The 22,623-nt window shown below is 33.5% G+C and overlaps 2 protein-coding genes across 4 annotated transcripts in view; both read left to right on the top strand.

Moving 5' to 3' along the window:
- The window catches only part of LOC124358360 (regulator of nonsense transcripts 2-like), a 51,326-nt gene extending 42,085 nt beyond the window's left edge, over positions 1–9,241 (top strand). Inside the window, exons 16-17 of the mRNA XM_046810662.1 lie at positions 8,541–8,714; positions 9,113–9,241. Of these exons, the coding sequence (XP_046666618.1) occupies positions 8,541–8,714; positions 9,113–9,241 (303 nt within the window). The remainder of the gene's footprint in view (positions 1–8,540; positions 8,715–9,112) is intronic.
- Positions 9,242–11,605: 2,364 nt separating this feature from the next.
- LOC124357540 (Krueppel homolog 2) overlaps positions 11,606–22,623 on the top strand; it is a 40,359-nt gene continuing 29,341 nt past the window's right edge. The window contains exon 1 of one of the 3 annotated variants that reach the window (XM_046809434.1): positions 11,606–11,719. In XM_046809434.1, the coding sequence (XP_046665390.1) occupies positions 11,654–11,719 (66 nt within the window). In that variant the 5' untranslated portion in view covers positions 11,606–11,653. Of the gene's footprint in view, positions 11,720–21,806; positions 22,080–22,623 lie in introns of those variants that run through there. The other 2 variants (XM_046809435.1, XM_046809436.1) reach the window with 2 other exon arrangements.

The following is a 22,623-nucleotide window of genomic DNA, read 5'->3' on the forward strand; positions in this document are numbered from 1 at the left end:
TTACACAAATTACAGTGTACATATAAATCAATTACACAAATTACAATTAATATTAAATGATTACACAAATTATAGTGTACATATAAATCAATACAATTAATACAAATATCAATGAATATATAAATCAGCTACACAAATTACAATTAATATTAAATGATTACACAAATTATAGTGCACATATAAAAATCAATACAAATATCAATGAATATATATATCAGCTCCACAAATTATAATTAATATTAAATGATTACACAAATTACAATGTACATATAAATCAATTACACAAATTACAATTAATACAAATATCAATGAATATATATATCAGCTACACAAATTATAATTAATATTAAATGATTACACAAATTACAATGTACATATAAATCAATTACACAAATTACAATTAATACAAATATCAATGAATATATATATATATATATATATATATATATATATATATATATATATATATATATATATATATAAGAACAGTACTAAAGTTTTAAATACTTTTAAATTAAATACTTGTAACCTCTATATGTTTTGAATATAATGTTTAACGTGTCCATTTCACATAACATAATGTTCAATACAAGTTAACTCTATTATACACTCACAAGTTATAATAATACACAAATACCTTGAAAAATCCTAAATATATTCTTACTGATAAACAATATTGTAATATCCTTATATTGTCATCTCCTACTGGAAACATATTACATATACTATCTACTATATTACATTATCCTTGTCACATCTTATTCTAAATATTTATACAACCCTATACTAATCTGACTTACTCTTATTCTATGAATCTCTTTAGTTCTCTTACATTACGGATCCCAAAGAATTCATTATTGTCTAGTCTGGTTAATGCATATGCATTTTCTCTTTTAATGCCTGCGATTACATATGGTCCTTCATAAAGTAAGAAATATTTTTTAATCTTCTTATCTAATGCATTTGATAAAATATGGTTTTTTACTAATACTTTGTCACCTATTCTATACTTAATTGGATTTAATTTCTCATCATGTCTTTTATTCCTTTTTTCTGCCTTACTTATTAAGTTTTCCCTTACCATTCTAATTTTATTCAAATGATTAAATTTACATTCAGTTGGAAATTTAATTATTTTACTTAGAAAATTATCAGATCTTTTTCCAAACATTACTTCATATGGTATTGCTTCAATGGTGTCCTGTACTGAATTGTTTAACACATGTTCAGCAAATAACAGAATGTCAGGCCATTGAGTGTGTCTTTTATGACAATACATCCTACAAATTTTATTTACTTCTTTATTTGTCCTTTCCACTATTGAACTTTGTGGGTGATAAGGTGTACTGTGATAAACTTTAATATCTAAGTTATTAAGAGTTGTGTTCCACAAATTTGAATTAAAACATGGACCATTGTCGCTGACTATTGCTTTCATTTTTCCTACTTGAGGTATAAACTCTTTAGTTACTTTGCTTAATACACTTCTACTGTTTGGTTTCTTTATGGCATATAATTTCACAAATTTTGAAAAAAAATCTACCATTGTTAATATGTATTGTACATTTCCTCTTCCCTTTGGTAATGGACCTATCAAATCTATTGACACCAAGTCTAGCACATTCTGAGATATTATATTCATTTGTCTACCTTGTCTTACATTCCCATGTTTACTCTTTTGGCACAATATACACTTTTTTAACTGTTCCTTTACACTTCTTTCCATATTCTTAAAAATACAATATTCTTTAAGTATATTAAATATTTTATGACCTCCTAAATGTCCATATTTTAAATGTGTAAAATTAACTAAATCCTTTTTAATACCTTCTGGAATACATACTTTCCATACATCACTATTTTCATCCTTTCTCTTAAAAATTATCCCTCTATACTCCATAAATATTTTATTTATTTTTCCATAATGAACTCCTTCGCTGTCATTTAAGATATTTTTTATATTTCTCAAATACTCATCCTGTTCTTGTTTTTTATCTAGATTCTTTAATATTTCCTTTATCTCACTATCTTTAAAACCTAAATCAATTTTGCTGTACAAAACCTTGATACTGTATTTTTCTACTGAATTTTGACTATCCTTCTGTGTAATCCTTGACAGTATGTCTGCTGGAATGTTCTCTTTCCCTTTAACAAATTCTATTTCAAGATTAAACTCTTGTAATGCTAAAGCTCATCTCAACAATCTACCATTTGTTAATTTACAACTTTTTAAGAATGTCAATGCTTTATGATCTGTTCTCACTATCACTCTGGGATGTCCTATTAAATATGATCGAAATTTTTTGCAAGTTAATACTACAGCTAACAGTTCCTTTTCTGTGATCGTGTAAAATTTTTGCGCTTGTGTTAAAGCCTTGCTATAAAATGATATCACCTGTTCCTCATTGATTTCATCTAACTGATATAATATTCCACTAATGTTAAGGTCACTTGCATCTGTATTTAAATAAAATGGTTTGTTAAAATCTGGATGTTTTAAAATGACTGCATTTAAAAATTCCGTTTTAATTTGTCCAAATGCCTTTTCTTCTTTTTCTGTCCACTTCCATTCTATTTTATTACTCAATAAATGATTTAACTGTCCTATTAAATTGCCATAATGTCTTTGAAACTTTGCATAATACAAACATAATCCATTAAACATTTGTAGTTCTTTTATGTTTGTAGGTCGTTTAAAATTCACTATCTGTTCAATTTTATTTTTATCCATTTTAATTCCTTCAGCTGAAATAATGTATCCTAAATAATTTATCTCTTTTCTTAAAAATTGTGATTTTTTTAATTTGACTGTTATTCCTCCTTCTTTTAATCTACTTAAAACCTGTTCTACATGTTTTAAATGTTCTTCATATGTGTTTGAAGTGATTAATATATCATCCACATATGTAGTTACAAATTCTGTCAAGTCATGACCTAATACTTTGTTTAACCCTTTAATGAACAACGCAGTACTAACATTCAAACCATATGGTAGTATTTTATATTGTTAAATTCCTCCCTTCGAAGACAAACGCTACATATTTTCTGGACTCTTTACTTAATTGTGTTTGTAGAAATCCTTGTGATAAATCTAATGATGTCATGTATTTGACTCCTATAAACTTGTTCAATACATCATCTATCTTTATTGGTGATTCCCTATCTGGTATTATGTGTTGATTCAAATTCCTGCTATCTAGACATATTCTTAATGACAGATCCTTTTTAACTACACATACCAATAGGTTAGAATATGGACTATCAGACTCCTCTATTATGTCTCCTTTCAACATATTTTCTATTTCCTTTCTTACACCTTCCCTCTTTGAATAAGGTATTGGATAGGATCTCCCTACAAATGGCTTTTCATTTGTTATATTTAATTTGGCCTCATAATTCTTTATACGGCCTGGTTCATCTGAAAAAATATCTTTATTTTTCATCAGTATACTTTTTAATTTATTTAAATCTTCATTTTCCTTTACTTCACAATGTTCTAATATTTCTAAAACCTGTTTATCCTTCTCATCATTAACTTTGTCCTTCATATTTTCTGTATGTGTTTTACATAGAAATTCTATGTTGTTCCAAGAATTTTTCAGCTCATCTTCACTTACTAATGTATTTATGTAATTGCACCTAATTAACTTTATACCATTGACTATATCCTCTGATTCACAGTTTGATTCAGTAAATTCAACATTTAACACTTCTTTATCTACCTCCAACTTTATCTTACCATGTTCAAAGTCAATTTTTGCATTGTGTTCTCTAAAGAAGTCACATCCTAGTATTATTCCCAAGTTCACTGCTTTAACTACTAGAAAATTTATTTGAAATAATTTATTCTCTATTTCCACCTCTATCATGACCTGTTTATCAATCTTTTTACTTCTAATACCTGTTACTCCTATTATACTTAAATTTGTTACCGGCAGCTCTAAAATTTCAAGTACACTTCTTTCTTTTATCTCATTATAATACTTTTCTGACATTATTGTCGCCTGGCTTCCTGAATCTATTATCATGTGATACTCCTCTTGATTTATTCTTCCAAGTATCTCAGGTAGTGCTTCTGCTACTGGTTTTATGGGAATTTTATTATAATTATTTTCATTGGTCAATTCATCAAAGATGTCATTCTCTGGTATAAAAGCTGTATTCACCCCTAGTCTTAGTCCGGATTTTTTCTTGTCTGATCTTATCAGATTTCTAAGCTCATTTGCTAGAATTGTTAGACCCTCTTTATTCAGATGTATTAAATCTTTACACCATTTTCCTTTATAGAATATTTCCTTTTCATATAATTTCACATTACAGTCTGTACTATCATAGTTATCATAATACTTCTCTGCCACTTCTAAAACTGTAACTTTTTCATTATTTTCTTTACTTTTTATATGTTCATTTATTCTTTCAAGTTTATTTAAATGATATCTGTCATTCTCACCTAACTTTGGTATGGGTGGAATGGTTACCAAGATTATTTTATCAGCTTTCTCCAGTAAAACCTCTACTAGTTTGTCATAATCATTACAAATATTTTTTACTTCTTTATCCCTTAATAAATCATTTGTACCTATCATTACTATTAGCTGTTTTTCTAAATTATTTGCATGTTTTAGCTCTCTGGTCAACTGTTCAATTGTCTGACCTCCTATGCATAAGTTAATTCTCTTTCCTCCTTTCTCTCTATATTCACCTCTTAAATTCATTATTTTTCCTCCCCAAATCTCCTAAGTTGAGAATCTCCTATCATTTGGTATCCCTCAAAATTAGGTTCCTTTTTCTCAATCGTTTCCTTCATTCTAGCCTGTCCTACCCATTTGTTTTCCATCCTGTTTTCCTCTAGTCATCTATTACCTCTCATACTTCCTCTTCCCCTTGTATATTCATATTGATCTCTCTGATGCCTCGTTTCGTTGTTTTCATACCTTTCTTTCTCCTTTCCATAATCATTTGTATCTCTACCCCTATTATTACTTTGTCTTCTCCTATCATTCTCAAACTCTACTCTCTCCCTATTATATGTGTTCCTATTGTAGTATGAGCCTACTCTAGTCAAATTATTTCCTCTAATATTCCCTCTAACTTGTGTCCCTCTATATGGTGCATCTCTATGTCCTAAATTCTTGTATTGATTTACATTTTTATTGAGTGTTGTCTCATTTCTCTTATCAAATGATCTGTCATGACTTCTATATGTGTCACTATTCAGTATATTAAGTTGATTCAACAGGTTTTCTAGATCTTCTGATCTTTCAACATTTTGGGCTGCAGCAATTGCACTACTTATGGTTCTAGGAACATGTTTGCTTATATATGCTAGGAATGTTCCCATGTCAATTCTAGTTTCTAAATACTGGCTTTTATTATAAAATTCCAATACATAGGTTACTAGATTATCAAATCCAACCCTATATGTACCGTTACCCATTAGTTCTTTTTCAAATTGTTTCTGTTCTCCTATGGACCAATATTTCCCTTTAAAACTCCTATAAAAACTGTTCAAAGTTTTTCCAATTATTTATATGCTGTCGCCCCCACTTTCCTGCTTCATTTTTCATATATTTTTAAAATTATCAATACCTGGAAGTCCCATCCTTCTCCATTTTTCTCTATATATTTTTTACAAGCTTCCAAAAATTCCATAGGATGTACATTATTTTTTATTGGATCAAATTCCAATAAGAATATTTCTGTGTTTGCTGGTTGGCTTATTCTCATGCCCACCATGCTTTGATTTCTCATCATATTTTCTAGTTGTGTTTGTTTGTTTTCTAATTTCCCTAAAGTTTCATCCAATCTCTTATTCAGGGATTTTTCTACCCTATTTCCCATGTCCTCTATTTCCTGTAAACTACTGCCCGTTACTGACTTGTTTTCTACATCCCTACTCGCCTTACCATTTTCTGTATCCTGGTCAAGTTCTAAGTTAGCTCTGTCCCTATCTACCCTACCATTTAATTCATCTAATCTTGTTTTAAATCTCTTATTTATCTTTTCTAATCTTTGATCTATTTTCTTTTTATCATCCTCAATATGTACAAACCTTTTCTCAATTTCCCTCATATCTTCTTCTCTTTTATCTTTTAATTTTTTATCTCGGTTGTAACCTCTCCTCTAACCTGACTTTTAAGTTTATTCCTCTCACCTTTGTTTTTCTCAGCTTGTTCGTTTATTTCAAGTCTGACCCCCTCCTCCAAGTTCTTTAAGTCTTTATTTAAAGTATTTAAGTCTTTATTTATCTCTACTCTCATAACCTCCGTAATCTCTACTATTTTATTGTTTAACTCACCTCTCATCTGTTCCATGTCTCGTTTTAACTGCTCATTACTTTTTAGAATTTCCGTTTTTAGTTCCTCTTTATTCTGATCTATTTTATAATTCAGATCCCTTAATCCCTCATTATTTTTATCCATCTTTTCATTCAAGTCCTTCCTTAATTCCTCATTATTTTTCTTTAACTCCTCATTATTTTTCTTCAACTCCTCATTATTTTTATCCATCTTTTCATTATTTTTATCTATCTTTTCATTCAGACTATTCATCATAGTCCTCATGAATGCAATAAGACCTTCATCCCTATCAACTCCTACTGGACTACTGACTCTGCTAACCTCATTCTCTAATGAATTTCTGTCATCTCTTGTCGACACCTCCTGTTCTACTGTATTAGGGGATGACCAACCTAAAAACCCTGTATCTCCTGAGCTATGAAGATCTATTTCTATTGGTCTAAATATTGGTGTGGGCCCTTCATTATTTTGTTCGCCTTCCATTTTGTAGCCTATGTTTAATTTGAAAATTTATATTATTAATTTAGGCCTTATTTTTGTTTTATTAGCCTACCAGGAAAATTTTACCAATTTATATTATAACTAGGTTGTTCAAAGTTATCAAACTTATAGACTAATAATAATTTGTCATACTTCTTCTAGACACACACCTGAAAATACAATTTACAATTATATAAAAACAGTGATTTTCACTTAGTCTAAAATATGCTACCACTAACCTACTTAAATTAGTTGTGGAAGTTCGAGCCCTCCAGTTGGTGCGCCATTTGATGAATTTCAGATTTGATGAAGGCCCCTCGTTGCTGCCCCAATTTGATATATGTCCCCCGGTTGCAGCGCCAATTGATGAATGTAAATTTGAAGTGATGTCAATTTGATGAGAGTGGCAGATTATAACGCCAATTTGCTGTGTGTCACCCCCACGTTGGTTGCGATAATTTGCTGAAAGTCAGTTCTTTAGAGTTATTGACTCACCATGTAGTTGTACGCCCCTTGTCACTAGTGGCACGTTGTTGTACCATGTTCCTCATCATGGTATCGGTTGCCATCTTGCCCAATGCTAGCTGTATTCCCTCGGTATTACTCAAAAATTATTAGATTTGAACGTCTCTGGTGTTATCACCAGAGACAAGTCTGTGTGTATGTCAGGGTTCCAAAATATGTTAAGTAATGATTACAAAATTTAACATCACTCCACACTTTTTATAAAAGGGATATTTAAAGAAAGTCAAACGAAGTGACCACGAGATTAATTTATTAAAAGTCACACTCTCAACACATATTATAATTTCACTCACCTTGCAGTGCTTTGATAATTTTAAAAAGTCCTAAACAATATCCCATCCTTGATTAAATTTCAATATACTATACAACAGATCATTACTATCCCAGGAGAACTAACACAACCTCCTTGCTTCGAGTCTGGTGGTAGAAGACTGAATCTCCGTTATAAAACGGCGGATACCGAACTCAAAACAATACTCATCCCTTCTCTCGTTCAAGATCAGCGTCTTCACGAATAAATTTAATTTAATTCTTTTTTTATAATTGTCGAAATTTATTACGTTTACTATAATTAATCAATTTAAGTATTTCTATTTTCTTTTTATTATTTTTTTAAAGCTTTTTATTTAAATTTTTAGCAACATGTGCTTTATGGACGTCATCAATATACAATTCCATTCATACCACAATTGGCTTTTCTGCGTAATTCTATTTAATGTTTTTGTAAAACACGAATTTTGGTTATGTTTACTTCATTTTAATTAATCAAATCTTTTTCCCGAATAAAGTTCAATAAATTTCTTCGTTATTAAATAAATCTCAATTCCGACAACATGTGATTCACTGACGTCACAGTCTGCCGATTCATTGACGTCACAGTCTGCCAATTCCCCACGAATATTCAAATGTCGTAATTTGACCTGTTACAATTAGAATCAACTAACAGCATTGCATAGGAAACTGTGCATAGTTGTCGTACATTGGGAATACTGTCTACTACAGTATATACTTTTTCAAATAAATTATTGAAATTAAACTGCAAAGGCATTATAAAAACACACACATTACTAGCTAGTAAAAGATGCACGAGAGATTATTTTGTAAAAATGAGGTAAAAAATGTGTTCATAAAAAAGAATAGTAACAGCTGCTAATTAATCAAACACTTTGAATTTTAATCTATCCATCATAAATTGATTATACATTTATTGAAACAAAAAACCTAAAAATGTTGAAGGATTTAATGGAGCCCAATTCAGAGACGATGGTGTTGACTGTGCTGAGGAGTCTGGACTGGGAGAGTGAGGAGACAGCAGCCTACACGGTCCAGTGTCTCACCAAGGCTTTCAATATTGGTTATTCTCGTATTCGAGCTCTAGCCAGCGTCGTTTCCATGCTGACAGACTATCAGGTATGTATTAAAGACCAGCAGTACATTGTAATTGTTTTAATGATTTTTGTGCCTGTAGCGGTATTGCTAAAAAGTTATTGTTTCAACAAAATCTGTATTTATTTGGTGATATTTCGTATATTTGCTAACTATAATTTTTTACTGTTTATTTTTAGTAGCTCTACACTAATTGGTTTTTGTTGATTTGTGTAAAAAGTTGTATGTGATATATTCGAAATTGTGCTGACACACAAAACAACAGCTTGTTTGGAACTGTATATGTTGCTCTGGCAGTATGAGTGTACAAACATATTATTTTAGCGTTATTAAAATAGTCTAATTTCTTATTAGATCCTCGTATATTTATAAGCTTGTGTTTTTCAGTGTTGTCTAAAGAAAGTGATTGCTCTATGTTTTAGGAGGAGGTCGTCTGTTGTGTGGTAGATGGAGTTCTAGAAGACATCCGTCTTGGTATGGAAGTGAACAAAGCTTCAATGAACCAGAGGCGAGTTGCCATGATCAAGTATTTGGGCGAGCTGTACAATTAATTACCGGCTGCTGGACACTGCAGATATACTCAGGGTAACTACATGAGAGAGTAGAAGTATTGGCCGATTCTGATTGTACAGTTGTACGATTGCTGATTGTAATCTTGTTCACAGGTGTTGTACTCCATGTTATCATTTGAGATGGTACAGGAACAGTCCAAGGTTGTTTGTGTTGATCCTCCGACCAGTATCATCCGGTTACATCTTATACTGCTGTTGTTGAATACTTGTGCCTTCCCTCTCTCCAACCAAGAGATCTACAACAAACTCAAATATTTTTGTACCTACTTCCAGGTTAGTTTTTATCATGTCATCAATATTGTTTTAGCAATATAAGATTTGTGGTGATCACTAACCTGAGTGTTAATCATGTCCATGAGAGGCCCCAGGAAATATAGGGCACTATTTTGGTGCTTCGCAGGAGCCTTTTGTAGAATTCATTTTATAATTTTTCATTAATATATATGTATAATATACATCATACAATTAAGTTTTCTTGTTAAAGAATAATTAATTTATCTGCCTGTGTAACTATAAAACTGATCAAAAGTTTTTTTTTGTAATAGTGTCTGAAATCTGAACGTGATATGTAATTAATTATGATGATAGACTTCGCATATTCTATTACCGTAAACTTTTCTAGTTTATAAGTATAATATTTAAGTAATTTTTATGACACTACTGGTGTATACAAAATAGATATTTAGTGAATGAAGAGATTTTCAGTTAAATTCTAGACCATGCTAAATGACCCTACATATTTCACACAAAATATCTCTTGTAATATTCCTTACTATCCTTGTATTCTTCCAATTTTGGTTTTTCTACTGTACTAAGGTTAATTTTGCTTACCCTGTCTATTACTTTAGATTGATTAATATCTTAAAAACAACAAGTTGCATTTAACTGAGTCTGTAAATTTGTTGTCAAGCCATGTACCATAGAATTCCTTATCTATTTATTAAATAGAAATGGATCCACAAGTTTTGCTAAGCTCTTCAATTCAGAAACATATGCATATACAGACTCACCTAGGAGCAATCGCGTTAATATGAACCTGCTCAGAAGTTTGAAAACTTATTTTCAGAAAATGGTTTTTTTTAAAGAGTCTGAGTCAAAGCTTGGTAATTTCTCTTAACATCAGAAATATAAACTGCAGAAGCTCCACCAACAAAAAATAATGAAAGAATTTATTCAAATTCTTATTCTTATTCTACTAATTCATAATTTCCTGTAAATTCCCCCACCCCCCCCCCCCCCCACCCCCCCCCCCCCCCACCCCCCCCCCCCCCCACCCCCCCCCCCCCCCACCCCCCCCCCCCCCCACCCCCCCCCCCCCATTGGTATTAACTATACAATGTTAGCCTGATTATGTATATAGACTATGTTTATTGCATAGTTGTATGTCTAAAGACAAATAAAGTATCTCAAATCTTGAAGTATACCAGCTAAGGGCTCAGTACTTAAAATTTCAGATAGAAGTCGCAGAGTACAAACATTTACTGAGATTAGTACAAGTTTTATCAATGTGACGGGACCAAATAATGTAACAATCTATATTGAGGCCAAAAAAAGAAACAGAGTTTATCCAAGAACGGCAACATCATCAATTATAACAATACTTTCAGACTGAGGGGCTTGTTGACGGAATTGTACAACGCCAGTCTTCTCAGTATTTAAATAGAGACCGTTGTGTCAAAACCATGACTTAAGATTTATTAGCTTAGTTGTTGACAAATTATTAAGAAAAAAATGAAATAATCTACAACAGCCACTACAATGTCTCCGCATATTTAATTAAAGAAGAATAGTAAGATAATTGACATATAAAATGAACAAGGGGCCAAGAATAGACCATTGAGGTACCCTTTTGGTAATTGGAAGAAAATCTTACTTACAAGGCTGAGTGCTTGTTCGGCCTTACTCAGAATATAACAGCATTAAATATGTTAAAACGTTATAAACAATTTCCTATAAAAGCCCTTCAAGAACTTTGTAGGTTACATTTCTCAAAGCTATGTAACATTAATGGTGGAGTATATTCCATATAAGTTGTGAATTTATTCATATACAATTTATTATGTATGTGCAAAACGTTTTTGACAAACCTTTTTTAAAATAGATTATAAAAACAAATAAAAAATGTTGCTGCTTGAATGTACTACATTCGATTTGATGTTTGATATTTAGAAGTTTCGTTTACTTTAAAATTTGGCAGTCCTGCACATATTCTGCAAATTTCTAAAATTATTCTCCTATTATATATTCTCATAATCCAGATGATCCTGAGATTGACATCTGGTAGAAAACTAAAATTAACTTCATAATTCTATTGTTTATTATTTTATTATGAAGTCACGTGATAGTTCTTATACAAATAAGTAACATATTTTAATTTATAGAAATATAAAAATGGTGATTTTAAAACCCGTGTCTACAAGAAAATTTAAAGTCGGTCCTGATGGATTTCCATGCCAAGTAAAATTAGATATCTCTTTTTATATTTTAAGAATATTAATATTTTAGAATAGTTTTGTTTGATTGAAAACGAGAAGGCTTCTTTGATATTGCACTTTTTTAAATTTGCACTGTCATAACATTGCAATTTGTAATATTTTATAATACAATGTTCATATTATTTGATTAAAAATCATGAAATCCGTTCAAATAGGCAGTGGTATCCATTCAGTTATCATTTGTCTATAATTTTACTTTCGTGAAAAATTAATACTTTTTGTCACTTTGAAGTTTTAATGTCAACAAAAATAAATGAGTGGGGAAATTCAGGCTACTCATTATAAAGCCAGTGGTCATCTGAAAGCTCTTCTACAGGACCGGCTCTATTAAATCACGAATATTTCAATAGTTTGACGTACTGTAGTTAAAAAGTCATTATGGTGAATTTCCCCTGGTTAGCCAAAGTACATTACAATATGAAACATCTTGATACCCACTCTCAATTTCTTGAAGAAAATGTTTTAACATGGGGATGTTTCCAGATGTTGAGACCTATTATAATTCGCTGTCTTAACACCAACCTGCATCAGTTCTAATACTTGATTTTTACCACCCAAGGCTTTTTGGTGAATAATACAGTAAAATGCCATTTCCAGTTTCATATTTCCAGCGTTTCCATCTGCATTAAAACACATCTTACCAAGCTCGATTTAGAGCCATAAATACTTTAACCTTCATCTGCACTGATTCCAGCCAGTATTTTTAGATATGTTGAATTTATAAATAGTTTAAATTGCTTTCGAAAAAATATCTGAAACAGTAACATTGCTACGATTCTGACCGTAGACCATACAATAATAGTAAAATAGCACAACAATCTTATTCTATCATTTCTAGAAGGCTTAAACTAACCGATACAACTCTGGATTTCAGTTGTAAGGGTCCAATTACATTTGCAATAATCCTATTTCATACTGCTAATTTTCCTTCGTGGTTGTAAACATACACTCACTGTTATATGTAGACGTAACTATCGGTCTGACTATGTAAACTATCATAGAAGACTACAGTTAATATTGAGCGCTATTATGATTATTTTAATATTCTGTAAGTTTAACCCTGTTCCATTGCTCCAGGGCGGATTACACATTGTCTCCGAAAGGGACACCATTCGTAAACCAAATACGAAAAGTAATGTTTCCTAGCATTATTGAGGTAATTTGTAGTAGTTTTTAGAGAACTGCATTTCTAAAATTGGCTAGCTTCCTGTTAAGTTTTGTATAGTTATGCAATTTCTGAATTATTTTCTAGTCGTATACTGAAAATAATTTCTAATTCTCGTAAATGAGAACGGTTTTAATAATGAAAACCTTGAACTTTGCAAACTCCAAATTACTAATTGACAGAAGCGTACTGTCACCAGGCCTCCAAAGGAGGTGGTGTAGCAATTGTTCTGAGACAAAATTTAGTTTTCATAAAATGTCCAATCAAAGAAACGACCGCGAAAGATTTATAAGCAGTTGGAATCAAAGTACAAACTAACAGGTCAACATTAAGTAAATTTGATAGGGATTTACAAGTGTCCCAGTGGAAATGAAGATAAGTTTTTTTCAAAATTCGAAGCGTTACTCACTGACCTGACTAACAACCAATACGATTACGTCTTGATGGGGGATCTCAAAGTGGATGCGATGTAAAGCAACCATCCATCCACCAAGTGACTAGTCGTTCTGCTGAGGTCATTTGGCCTTGAACTGTTGGTCAAAACTCCAACGAGAGTGACGTCTACAACACAGTCGGCTATTGATAACATCATCATGAACGTTGAAAACGTCACAGTGTCGGTGGTAAACACATCTATCTCAGACCACAATGGCCAAGAGGCTGTCATTAGTGGAAAACAAATCGCGAGAAAACCAAAAAGTACCAAAACAATAAGAGACACAAGACCAGAAAACATGCTCTCCTCAACGCTTCCCTTTTAAAAAGTGGAATTTTCTAAGTGTTTTCACACTCCGTAGAGAGCAGCACTTTCAAATTTTCGATGAATGTTGCACACCTGCTGTACTACAAAAACGATCAAAGTTTGTCCAAAGAAGGTAAATAATACTTGGGTTACCAAAGGAATTCTGGTTTCGAAAGAAAACTCAAGGTTTTCTCCGAAATAAACAGAAAAACAGCCAATGAACCGTTTTCGAAATCCTTTTTCAAAATTATAAAAAAATTTATAGTAAGGTGATCCAAGCTGCAAAAGCGTCTGCCACAAGACTGATGTCACAAAATCAATTATTTTTTCAAGAAAACGTTTCCAAAACTGTATGGGGCATCATTAACAATAATCATCAAGAATTCAAGCAAATCACAGTCAATATTGGGGACACACTTATGAGGGATCTAGGGATGCCGACGAGTTTAACAGATCTTTTAGCGTCTGATGCTTGTGGACGGGGCCCTCGTGCATCACTGCCACAGGGGAATTCCATGCGTAAACAGAGTCCAATAGCCTCAATGGATCTGACTCCCGTAGTTGAGGAAGAGCTCGAGAGAATCATTCAACAACTCCCAGCAAAAAATCAAATGATCTAGAATTGAGATCCATGTGGTTAATACAAAATGCCTAAGGCATATTGTGAAACCATTGACTCAATTAGTCAATTTGTCTTTTAACTCAGGGGGTTTTCCCTCTCTCCTAAAAACTGCAAATGTGCATCCAATTTTCAAGAAAGAAAGCCCCTGTTCAATAAATAACTATCGGCCCGTTTCAATGTCGCCTGTTTTGCACAAAGTATTTTTAAAACTTGTTCTAGAGAGGATGCTTTACTTCTTAATGAAAACAACCAGCTTTCCGAACACCAATTTGGATTCAGGAAAAATAAATTGCTGACAGATACAGTGGTGAGTCTGTTGGATATGGTTATAGAGGGTCTAGAAGATAAGGATCACAAATTTAGTGTGTTCCTTGACCTTTATAAAGCATTCGACTGCATTGACTATGAAATACTGCTTGAAAGACTGGAATCTCATGGCATCCGAGGTGTGCCGCTCTTATGGTTTAAATCATTTTTAAGTCAGAGAGCTCATGTGGTTCAGATCTCAAAAAAATTTTTCAAACCAATTCAACTGAGTTATAGAGTTCATCAGGGCTCTATACCCAGTCTAATCCTTTCCCTGTTATACGTCAACGACGTACATTCATCACTGCTGCTTGGTAAAATCGTGCAGTATGCTGATGACAGGACTCGCTGTTACAGAGATAACTCACAAGAAGGTTTGGAGCTACAAACCCTTGTCGATATCAACAATTGTGTGCAATATTTCAATTGCCTCAACCTTCAAACGAATTCTTCGAAATCCAATGTGCTGGGATTCGCACTGCGTTCAATGGACTCCCAATGTGGGTCAGTCGTCATGTTGGCAGATTCCATATTGGAAGAAGTCTACTCCTAAAAATTCCTTGGAATACTCTTCAATTGAGGGTTGACATATATTAATCACATTGACCATGTGTGCGCTAAACTGTCCTCAGAAATATATGTTTTGAGATCCTTGGCCCGGTACTGTCCCAGTCAGGTATTGATTGCGGCATATTATGGGCTAATTCAGGCTTGTTTTACACCCTGCCAGCGCCTTAGACACAATGAAGAGTTGCGTCCCTTTTTATACCCCTGCCAGCTGACTACACCCCCTCCCCTCCCACCACCCATACCATAACGCCTATACCCCGTAAATTTATATTTAGTCTGAAATGCCAGTTTTGGTTCGGGAGGGACTTTAGACTTAATGCCCTTTAACTCTCCTTTACAAATTATCCTAATTCTTTTCGTGAGCCTTCCCATTATCCACCACCTATGGACCTGCCGTGTCCCGGACTGGCAACCGGTAGCCGTGAGGTATCTACTGGCCTCCGGTGGGAATGCGTGTAACATACCTTATGGACCACCTACCCTCCCTTCTTTACATTTGAAATATTTAAATTATTTATAGTATTCGTTTAATCACATTTTATTTGGCTTATTTTCGGGTTGTTTGGTTACCACTAGACTGACTAGAGATTTATACAATAGTTTTTCCTGTTTTCCGTGTTGCAAAGTCGTCAATAATGTCTTTATAGTATAATTTTAAAGTAATATCGTTTTGGGTGCACAGCAACAATAAACCATTAAGCTTTTAATCAACCATCGACGATCTAATATCTGACTTCACTCTTTTCAAAGCTAAAAAGCTACATTCAGCTGTGCAGTTTGTCACAGGTAAGGTTATAAATATCCTAAGAGCGACCTCCAAATTGGGGAAAGTGTTTTCTAATCTGTTTGATTTTATGCAGGCATTCATTTGTTTGATCTTAGAAAGGTTCTCCAAAACCATGGTTACATTCCTAGGCAAAGTCTAGCCCATCAATATCGTTTCTGTATACTTCTCCTAACAGTTTAGGTTTCACAAGCCACCTCTTTGGAATTTTTATATTCTAGATTGTGTAAGATCTTAAATCTTGAGCCGAGATTTGTATAGGCATCCCTTCTTTTGTTGAGCTGCGAAGCTATGTTGTCAACAATGGCAATAAATACCCCAGTTCGAAATCTTTCTTGAGGAGATTTTTCTTCCATGCTTATATCCTCCTTTTCAATAACTTTCTTTTTCTTACTTTGTCGTATAGAGCTTCTTATTTTTCTGCAAGTTTCAATGTTTTGGAGTCGAAATCATCAAATACCTACATCTCTTTTTATTCAAAAAACGAGGATAGTGTTTTAAGTTCCTTTATAGCACCAAATAGGTCTAAATCTTGATTTTGAAGAGTCTTACTTGTTTTATCAACTCTCTCGCGAATTTCGTCCCAGATCACAGTTAAGAACGTGGTTTGGAAATTTCCAATTGTTATAAGAAAGCCAGCGGCTGTGCATTGTGTTTCTGGTGTCTGAGTATCGTCTTTATTTAGCTCTTCAAGAGCATCTTTTTAATTCATGTCGACTTATTTTTAAAGCCTGAAGGGCGTTTGCCGTAGCAGACCATCTTGTGTCACTCAGGGGTTTTACCATTAGTTTTCTCTGATTTTTCTTTAATCTTCCTTCGTCACTCTTTTCAATACGACTTTTTAGGATGTTCCACCTGTAAGTGGATGCCGAGAAAAAAAGCATACAGCCCTTGTACGAATGTAAAAAATATTGTGTGTTATCTGGACACGCCTGCTCGGCAGCAAAACACTCAGCAAGGTTTATTGAGTGCGCTGCACATGGTACATAGTCAGCAAGATCATTTTTACTTTTAATCATTGCCTGAAGACCTGAGTATATGCCCGATATGTTTGATGTATTGTCGTAACTTTGTCCAAGACAGTTCCAGCTCAAGTTTCTCAAGTAAACTGAGGGTTGCTTCTTCCAAACTTCCAGATTTGTAGCATACACTTGGTAAGAATTGTATCTGGCGTTTGTTGGCGCAAGTATTAGGCAATGAAACATACGGAAGTACTACAGCCAATTGGTCTGTGTGCTACACGTCAGGTGTGGAGTCTATAATTAAAGAAAGATAGCGAGCTTGCTTGATTTCATTTAAGATTTGTTTCAGCACTTCTTTGCTCATAATCTGAATAAATTCACTGAAAATGTCAGACGAAAGGTATAATACACTACCTTTGCCTTTGTTACCGTGTGTTGGGCGAGAAATGGATCAAATTCACTTATCAGCTCAAGACAGCCTAGAAAAAGTCCGTTTGACGTTTGACTTGATGAAATAAACACTTACCTTCGCAGGCAGGTGTTCATTTCATCAACAGATTTCCAAATTCTATAAAAAACGCCCAATCGCTCAGGGCGTTAAAAGCTCGTTTTAAGCGCTTTCTGGTGTCGAATGCATTCTACTGCGTTGACGAGTTTCTGGCGTTTAACTGGAAGACCGCCCAATTCGATGACCGACTCCAGCGCTGAAAGTGGGTTGAGATTGGCGAAGGATGAATGAAATGTATGAAAAATTATGTAAGTTTGCACGCGGTGGTAATTTAGTATGAGAGTTTAAAATTTTGAAAAAATGTTGACGTTTGCCATACAATATGCAATTGTTACGAGCAGTTAAAGATTTGATTCAATCCTTACAAAATTCGAGTAGGATCGCTTGTGTAGATTTGTTTCATATTTATTTAACGCAATATACTACTCTTTATACGTTGCTCAACGTCTAAATACTTAACTAAATTAAGTAAGCTTGAGAAATAAAACTTAGTAGCTAGTGCGTGCAACCGCGCGCGCGCGCGTGTATATTTGTGTTCGCGCGCGTGTATGTTTGTGTTCTCGCGCGCTATATTGTGATATTTTATAAATTTTATTGGATATTACGTAGTATGTCTATAACTTCATCGTATTACTATCAAGTTTCTATGCCTACGCACAATTTTAATCTCTTGCGATCTTCAAAAGTCAACCATCAACTCCTATCAAAATCCCATACCCCATCTTCATCGCATTAGAAACCTTTATCCTCCGAGTATGACTGTTTTCAAAGCAGTGTACTGAAGCTGTAGGATATGAAATCCTACTTTTACATCTCTTATTCTATCTTGTAATACTACAAGGTCTATAGGATCAAAATTGAAAACAAAATTTACGAAGATCAATTTCAAGTGGCTAACCAATTCAATAAATACTTCTCTACCGTGGCTACAATGAACTCGTCATTTAAAGAATCTCAGTCACACGGAAGAGAAGTCAGTGATCCGGTTGCATCCATGGCCTTGGCTCCTGTGTGGGAGGGGGAGTTAGCAAATGTCATACAGAGGCTGAACACAAAAAAAGCCAGTGACGCCAATGGGATGTCAGTATGGCTACTCAAACGTTGCTATAAGCACATTTTGAGACCGCTCAAAAAATTGATCAATTTCTCATTTGAAACTGGAAATTTTCCATCTTCTTTAAAGACTGCCAAAGTCATTCCGATTTTCAAAAAAGACGATCCTTGCCTCGCAAGCAACTATCATCCAATCTCAATTCTTCCTGTGTTCAGCAAATTTTTTGAAAAATTATTCTATGAAAGACTGGAAAGCTTTCTAGAAAAAAAAAACAAAATTCTGTATCCAGAACAATTTGGATTCTGAAAAAAACAAATCTACAATTGACGCGGTGAACAGCCTTCTGGACAATGTTGTCGTGAACATGTGCTAAGCATATTCCTCGATCTTTCCAAAGCCTTTGACTGTGTGCATCACGGGACACTGCTGCAACAGTTAGAAAAATGTGGCGTCCGGGGTCTCCCACACTTATGGCTCACGTCTTATCTAAAAGATCGAGATCAGCGTGTGATGATCTCGAGCGTCGTTTCCAGCCAAATAAAAATGGCTCATGGTGTCCCTCAGGGATCTATCCTTGGACCTCTCCTTTTCTTGATTTATGTCTTTAGATTGAACTCAGTAATCCAACTTGGGGCACTGGTTCAATATGCTGACGACACGACTCTCTGTTTCAAAAGCAATTCAAAACAAGACCTGGAAATCAAATCTTTTGTGGGATTGAACGCATGCATTCAATATTTCACAGAATTGAACTTGACAACAAACCAGTCAAAATCAAGTGTCATCAATTTTTGTCTTCGTCAGCATGATCATCTGATGCGACCTTCTATCTTTGCGTATGATGCCCTTTTAGAGGATACAAATTCCACAAAGTTTCTGGGGATGTTTCTTGACAGAGGACTGACCTGGAATGATCATGTTGATAGCATCTGTGCTAGAGTTACCACAGGCATATTTGCCCTACGGCACCTAGCAAAGTTCTGTACCCTAGAGGTTCTAAAAGCGGCCTAATCCATCCACATCTTGTATATGGATTAAGCCTCTGGGGAGGATGTGCCAAAAACAAAATGGAGCGGGTTTTCAGGCTCCAAAAAAAAGCAGTCAGGATAATTTTAAAACTGAATTATAGAGAGTCGTGCAGGGCATCTTTCGGGGAGCTGGGATTGATGACATTGCCCTGCCTTTACGTTTTTGAGGTGATCGTGTACTGCAGATCGAGATGTGCCTTGATAAGTGGCAGGGACGTTCACCAATATGAAACTAGAGGCAGGGACAACTTGCGAACTCATCAACGCAGACTGACATTATCGCAACACCTCCCTCAGCAGGTGGGTGTCAGACTAATCAACAAGCTCCCTGACGATATCAAAAACTCCAACGACCTCAATCAATTCAAAACTCGTCTCAGACGCCTGTTGGTGTCTAAAGCGTTCTACTCGATTGATGAATTCATGACGAGCCGTTGGGATGATTGAAAATCATGGATCCGAAGTCTGGGTGATTGTGTCGTGAGAATGCTGAGATGTAAGTATGACTGTGAGTGAATGTGCAGTTAGGATATATTTTATGATGCATTTGACTATTGCAATACAATGTTATATATTGTCAAACACGCAATAAAGAGATTATGGATTATGGAGGATAGGATTATTGGGAGAAAATTTCCTCTCTTGTAAAAAGGAGCCATAAAATCGCACATATGGCACAGAGGATAATTTCACTTGGTGGTATTAGTTAATATTGTCATCTTAGAATTTAAATATTACTAAATGTTAATAAAAACACTACTTTTTCCAAATTGTGTTTACAATTATTTTTTACAAATAATTTTACAATTTGGAAAAAGTAGTGTTTTTATTAACATTTAGTAATATTTAAAGAATTTTTTAATTGCTCCAATAGTCTACAATCTTAGAATTTGTTAAGTATAACTAGAAAATTATTATTCTGTTTCTTGTCCAGGAGCCGAAGCCAAGTGTATAAACACGCAATCTAGTTTTTTTGTGAAATTGATGCATTAATTGTCCCTAAAAAAAGAAATCAATCGTCAGCCGCGTTTGTTTTGGTGGAGGTTGGAATGGAAAGGTACAAAAAAGTGAAATTTCTTAACCAATACTTATGTATCTATGTCATAGACATATCACATTTTTAATGTTTGTATTTTTATGTAGTATTTTTTTAGCCCTTAGTATACATAAAATCAACAATCATATACAAAATTCTCGGTACTTCGACTTTACCATATCGAAAGCTAAGATACTCATACAAAATGAATGTTAGATCCAATTACAAAAAGATACTGGGCAATTTGAGTCCACTATAAGAGTCCATTATAAGATCCACTTTAATGAAATTTGGATAACGTATAAAAAGTTTAAACAACACAAGTCAATAACAATTATTACTGTTTAAAAATAGAAAGGAATATATTCAAAGGGGATAAAATCTTAGACAAAGAGATTAGTCAATATTTGAGATTTGAACTGGATTTGAACCTAATACAGAAACGTAAGCCCCCTGGTACGTATATGACTACATGAGTCTGTACATTTAAAGTTTACGCTTGAACTGCAACACGAGTATAGGTCTACACACATAAATACAATATAGTTATAGAATAGGCAAGTAGCTGGAGTGTAGGCGAGAGCAAGAGCGAGACACGATCGACACAGCTTATGAACAGAGACAAGGAGATGCTTGTCCCGCCACTGCGCGCTACTCTCTCTACTAAGGAGAGGGCCTCTTCTTCGCGCAGCTGCTCAGATATTTGCTCGTGCGAAGATTTCTTAGCGAGCGCTTTATCTATAGTATGTTGGTCCATATTTAAACGGTATTTATCTAAATGTTTTTTGGAAGTTTAAGTAAAGATCATTATTGGACGCATAGAAATCGTTTAGCATAAACAAAGCAAGCCAAGATAAGCTATTAAATCAAAAATACGGACCAATACTATTAAATAAATGTACATAGTATTTTTCAAGTTATATTTTTACTTACTTTACAAAATAAACTGCGCAAACCAACTTAATATTAAAATATGATATCTTTAACTGTGTTAAAAATTGTAAACAAAATTGTTTTCTTTTGTAAAGTGTATTAATATGACAGCCTTACTTTCAAAAGGTTTCGTAACACAAAATGTAGTTTATTTGTTTGATCGCAGTTTTAATTTAAGTGATATCTACATATTAGTTAACCAATATAATCCCCATTTTCAAGATTACATGGTAATTATTCCTTATACATTATGCCTATATAACATTTAGTATTGGCTTAATACACAGCTGATGGTAAAACAGCCTGAATGCTGGTCGAGCCATATGGAACGGCCATGATATTAAAATTCAACTTCTGCTAAGCAATGAAAACACATGACTGGATAATTTTGTGACTGACGACGACGTGAGAAAGTGAGATTATTTTATTGTCTGTTGAAATTTTGTCCGTAGATAAACTTAATTTATCTCACGCAATCCTTAAATGTGTGTGCGTGAAGAGTGAAATATTGAAATCTGCCACACAATTAAGCCTATTGCATTCTTATTTTAACTTTTTTTTATAATAATACAAATATTAATTTAGTCCTACTTTGATATCCATCAACAAAACGTGAGTAAACCTAATGTAGTGGATTATTTTAATGTATTTTTTATTGAATAGAACATTATAAAATAAGGTAAAAGGTAATTTAATTTTACTTTCTGTGAAGATATATTCATTTTAAGTATGAGATTCTTCTGTGAATTTAGTCGTGATTACACTTTGTCTAGTGACTTCTTCAATGAATCATCTCTAGTTATTTCCTTACATTATTGCATGAAAATCTGAGTATAATTAGCTGCAGACTCAGCTAAATGAAAAGCCTTCAGCAAATATTTGTTTTTATTTTCATCCAGGTCAAAAACTTTTCTGGGCAATGTTGTATAGGGTAGCTTAGATATTAATAAGAAAGTTAGGTCTAGAACAGTTCTGGATTAAGTTTTGTTGTTTCTTCAAATAGAGGGGAGACTTGAATAAGCGGCGTACACTCGTTATTCAATTATTATTGTTATTGAATCGTTCAATATTATATAATAATCATTTGCAACAAGAATTATAATACATTAACAAAAACAATAGTAAGTTACATAATAATTTTAATTAAATTAACTAG

The sequence above is a fragment of the Homalodisca vitripennis genome, chromosome 3, assembly GCF_021130785.1.
Source record: "Homalodisca vitripennis isolate AUS2020 chromosome 3, UT_GWSS_2.1, whole genome shotgun sequence".
In the NCBI taxonomy this organism is placed as follows: Eukaryota; Metazoa; Arthropoda; class Insecta; order Hemiptera; family Cicadellidae; genus Homalodisca; species Homalodisca vitripennis.